Genomic DNA, 4,817 nt, shown 5'->3' with positions numbered 1-4,817 from the left:
CTTGACTTGTGCTTCCACCCATTGTTACTGCAATGTTTTACTTTAGATATGCTTTCATTTCTGCCGTTTGGAACGCAGTATGTATATTAGATGCACAAAACTCACATATGGACAGACTTTCACGTGCGCTTTGTGTTCGTTGTCCTGAAGAGCGATCGCGGCTGCGGTTAAACGCACTTGCATCTCTGAATACTTTTATGATACGAAATTGATGTAAACCCATAATTAGGATTGTCTGTAAACTTTCAGATACTTAAAGCACTCTCAGGGTGTGTTCACACTCTTAGTTAGGGTCGTTTGGTTCATTTGGTCCGGACCAAAAAGGAAAATGATACTTTGGTCCTGGTCCGCTTAGTGTTCACATTGGCATTTTTGACAGCGAACCTAAAGGCATAGTGATACGTTCACAACCTGATTGGTCGGCTTGAATGACGTATATAACACCCCAAACAAAAGATGCGTTAGACTTATAGACTTAAACACTTAAAGTGTATGATATCAAAGCACCGATTAACAGATCGGTCTGCTCAGCGCCGCTTTAAGTCGAACACACCTAATGCTGTCTGCTGGACTAAGCGTGCTCATTCTTGCGTGTACATATAATTTTATTTTCACCACCTGCAAACTCTCAAGAAGCTCATAAAAGGCACTTTACCTCATCGTTGCTCCACGTTTGCCTTCTGCTCATTTTGTTTTGGTTACACCGCATCGTCAAATCATGTGGCATAGCGTCGCATCTTGTCATTACTTCCTGTTTTTGGTTCGTTTAGAAGTCTTTGGTCCGTGTTGTGTTAATATATCATTCAAACTGCAACAGAGTTCATTTGGAAGCGGACGGAGACCCATCTTTTTAGCGGTCTCGGTCCGCTTGTTTGGTGCACACCAGGGTTCGGATGTCAGCGTTCACACTTACTCAAACGAACCGCACTAACAGAGCAATCGCACCAGGGTTAGTTTTAATCGAACCAAACATGACAAGTGTGAACGCACCCTCAGATACTGAAGGTACTTGCAATGGTCTTTTTCACCCTTTATTACTTTATATTTGCGTGTATGTTTTGAAGCTATATTTAGTTGGTTAAATTCTTAACCATTTTTCTGATTTATTATTCATTTGTAATTATTTTAAAAAGTAGCCTGCTTATATAATTTAATAAAAATGCACAAAATAATTGTGATACCATCGTGATGCATCGTGATATCAAATAGTTGACATGATAATCGTAATCTAATCGAATCGTGAAACCAGTGACGATCCACAGCCCTATTCAGGATCGACACACACCTGTGCCGGTGAGTAGAGTCTCCTCTGGTCCTGTGTGAATCCGCTCTGGCTGGTGTTAGTGTTGGTGTGAATCGATGGCCTCTCGCCCGCATCGGCCCCAGTCGAGCACTCCGGATGCCCCAGACAGCTCAGGCCACCCTGCGCCAGCTCCATCTCGATCTCCGCGTCCATCTCCGCGTCCTCCTGCGCCTCTTTATTGGAGTCGTCCAGGTGCTTCATCAGTACAGCCACCACCACGTTAATCAGGACGAACTGAGCCGTCAGAACGAAGCTGACGAAGTACATGGGCGAGATGATCTGCAGGCTGGAGTTACACGAGTAGCTGTCGCCCGGCGGACACTCGCGCAGCGTGTCCTGTGAGCAAAGACACACTAATGACTAACGATTGTCCAGTTCTGATCATTTCATCCTCACCAGTGCAAAACGACTAAAAGGGAAACCACGAAATCAGCTCAATATCTCTCATGCATCACAGCTGTTGGTCGCACTGCAGAGTGTCCCATCTGGCGCTGTTTCACATACTGTCTGTTTTTGCTTCAGGCGAGACACTACAGTTTTTCCAGATCTTACGGCATCCTCCCGGAGCTGCTTCCATGTACAACTGTTGGCGCAAGCTAGATTAAACTGATTATTACGTTTTGAATATGGATATTTTTCTTACAAAAATGCATCGATTCGCTACAGGAGGCCTTTGTTCATCCCCCGGAGCATGTGAGACACTTTTTATTATGGATGCATGTGCTTTATTTCACTTCTTTTGGACTGATGCACTGCAACCTCCGCTGACTGCCATTAAACAGCTTGAAAGATTAAAGACCATTTTTTATATGACTTCGACTGGACTGAAAGAAGAAAGTCATATACACCTAGGATGCCTTGAGGGTGAGTAATTCATGGGCTAATTTTAATTTTTGGGTGAACTAACCTTTAAGTGTTTGTTTTACTACACTGTATTTATTTTCATCAGTAGATTTCAGTTTTTTTTTAATCCATACTGGAAGGCTGTGAGTTTTTTCTCCACTTCAGCAGCAGTTAATCGAACCAAACTTTATTTTTATTCCTTTAAACTTTAAAGTTTTATTCCTATCTATTAAACTTTATTTTTATTCCTATCCATATTTTGAAAGGTTTTATCTGGTTTGTTCATGCATCATTCACCTGATATACAGTGGGTACGGAAAGTATTCAGACCCCCTTAAATTTTTCACTCTTTGTTATATTGCAGCCATTTGCTAAAATCATTTAAGTACATTTTTTTTCCTCATTAATGTACACACAGCACCCCATATTGACAGAAAAACACAGAATTGTTGACATTTTTGCAGATTTATTAAAAAAGAAAAACTGAAATATCACATGGTCCTAAGTATTCAGACCCTTTGCTGTGACACTCATATATTTAACTCAGGGGCTGTCCATTTCTTCTGATCAGCCTTGAGATGGTTCTACACCTTCATTTGAGTCAAGCTGTGTTTGATTATACTGATTTGACTTGATTAGGAAAGCCACATATTCCTAAAAACAAGGTGAACATTTATTTGTTTTCTGTCTGTTGACACTATTTTCTGATTTATGGAGTGATAAAAAGAGAAATCTCAAATGTAAAGTATTACGATCAGTGGCGGCTCGTAGATATTAAATTAGAGGAGGCACACTAAACTGCAGCGATCCCTACTCTGACTCTGTTTTTTTCTTTCAACTGCTCAATAAAAGCCTTCTTTTGGTCACGTTTATGTACGAAAATTACATGTTTACTACAAGACAAATGCATCCTCCTGTCCTTTAAAGCAGCAAAGGTGTCTATGACTCATAGAATACAACCTGTCTTCTTCAGTTCATCAATTATGGCTTATCCGTCATCAATTAAGGTCAGCCACTCTAAAACAGCAAATTCGGCCGTCTAATGAAGATGCTTTTATGTCCAGCTTAGGCATGGGCCTTCCTTCATTTTTTATTTTTAGCTGCTGCTCGAAAGGGAGCTTTGAAAATGTGTTGGTGATTAAATATTCAATATCTCTCCATGGTGACTGGTTGATAAACCAAGAGAAGTTATCCATTATTTCTATATTTAAACCAATGAGAAATAGAGCCGCTCTGCTGACTAAGTCAAATACTCAATGGTGATTGGTTAATTTTTAATCAATGGAGGCCAAAGTCTCCAGCTATGGATTGTGCTTCACTCCTGTCTTTCTCCAGACATCCATGAGGAAGAGCAGCAGTAAAACACATGGCATTCCAGCTTCAGTAATATGTTATGGTTTGCAACGGTGAAATTACAAGGAATACACATTCTGAACTTGTACTTTTGAGAAGGCTGTGCCTCCCCTGAGGAGCTGCCACTGATTATGATATCTATTAAGTTAAATTTTTACACTATTCACCTGTGATGTCTTGCCTTAATTCAGCATAATGCAGCAAAATTATTAATCAATGCAATCTTTACAACTGTTTATCAAGCAGCACAACACATCAATTACTCACCTATTAGTGAAAAGCAAATAAAGAACTATTGTTGGAGGAAGAAGAAAAACTGCACTCTGTTACAGTGACTGAATGCAGCTGATTTACTGTCTGTAGTTTGGGGTTTGTGTTCATGTAAAGGCTCAGTGACAGCAGCGTGAGCTCTACCTTCATGATGCCGTTCCAGTTATCTCCTGTAGACACCTGGAAGAGAGTGAGGAACGCCATGCCGAAGTTTTCAAACGTGGCGTGACGACTCATGCCTTCACACGGGTATTCAACATTACACACTGAAACACAGACACACAGAGAGACATGACATGTGACAGAAATAACAGCAAGATTTAAAAATATTCAAGAATCTCATGAAGTAATCACATTTTATTTTAGTTGCTTCATATTTATTCATAATGCTCACCAAGGCTGCAATTATTTGTTTAAAAACAAATACATTTTATTGCAATTTAATATAGCAGTATTCTATGTGAATATCTGTTAAGCTGTAATGTATTTCTGTGATGCGCAGCTGTATTTTCAGCATCATTACTCCAGTCTTCAGTGTCACATGATCTTCAGAAATCAGTATAATATGCTGATTTGCTGCTCAAGAAACATTTCTGATTATTATCAATGTTGAAAACAGTTGTGCTGCACGATATGTTTGAGGAAACCGTGATACATTTTATTTTTCAGGATTCACAGATGAATAGAAAGTTCAAAAGAACAGCTTTTATTTGAAATAGAAATCTTTTGTCACATTATAAATGTCTTTAATGTCACTTTTTCCATTTAATGCATCCTTGATAAATAAAAGTATATTTTTTTTATTTTATTAAAATGATGCATATGCAAACAGATCATTAGGTGCTTTAGGAATGAAAAGGATTGTTTTCTCTCACCCAGTTCTCCAAACAACTCGACACCGAGCGCAGCATAGATGAAGAACAGCAGAACAAAGAGCAAACCCAGATTCCCCACCTGAACAAAACACACATACACACACACACACACACACACACACACACACAGACAGACAGACAGACACACACACACACACACACACACACACACA

General features: G+C 39.5%; 1 protein-coding gene across 1 annotated transcript in view; it reads right to left on the bottom strand.

Annotated features, from left to right (window-relative positions):
* Window positions 1-1,264: 1,264 nt before the first annotated feature.
* LOC107556199 (voltage-dependent T-type calcium channel subunit alpha-1I-like) overlaps window positions 1,265-4,817 on the bottom strand; it is a 35,549-nt gene continuing 31,996 nt past the window's right edge. The window contains exons 21-23 of the mRNA XM_016239254.1: window positions 4,645-4,723; window positions 3,914-4,035; window positions 1,265-1,639 (exon numbers count right to left, since the gene is read on the bottom strand). Coding sequence (XP_016094740.1) covers window positions 1,265-1,639; window positions 3,914-4,035; window positions 4,645-4,723 — 576 coding nt within the window. The remainder of the gene's footprint in view (window positions 1,640-3,913; window positions 4,036-4,644; window positions 4,724-4,817) is intronic.

This window comes from Sinocyclocheilus grahami, unplaced genomic scaffold (assembly GCF_001515645.1).
Source record: "Sinocyclocheilus grahami isolate Dianchi unplaced genomic scaffold, SAMN03320097.WGS_v1.1 scaffold559.1, whole genome shotgun sequence".
Classification (NCBI taxonomy): domain Eukaryota; kingdom Metazoa; phylum Chordata; class Actinopteri; order Cypriniformes; family Cyprinidae; genus Sinocyclocheilus; species Sinocyclocheilus grahami.
Note: the sequence above shows the minus strand (reverse complement) of the source record. Positions and strands in the feature narration are given on the sequence as shown.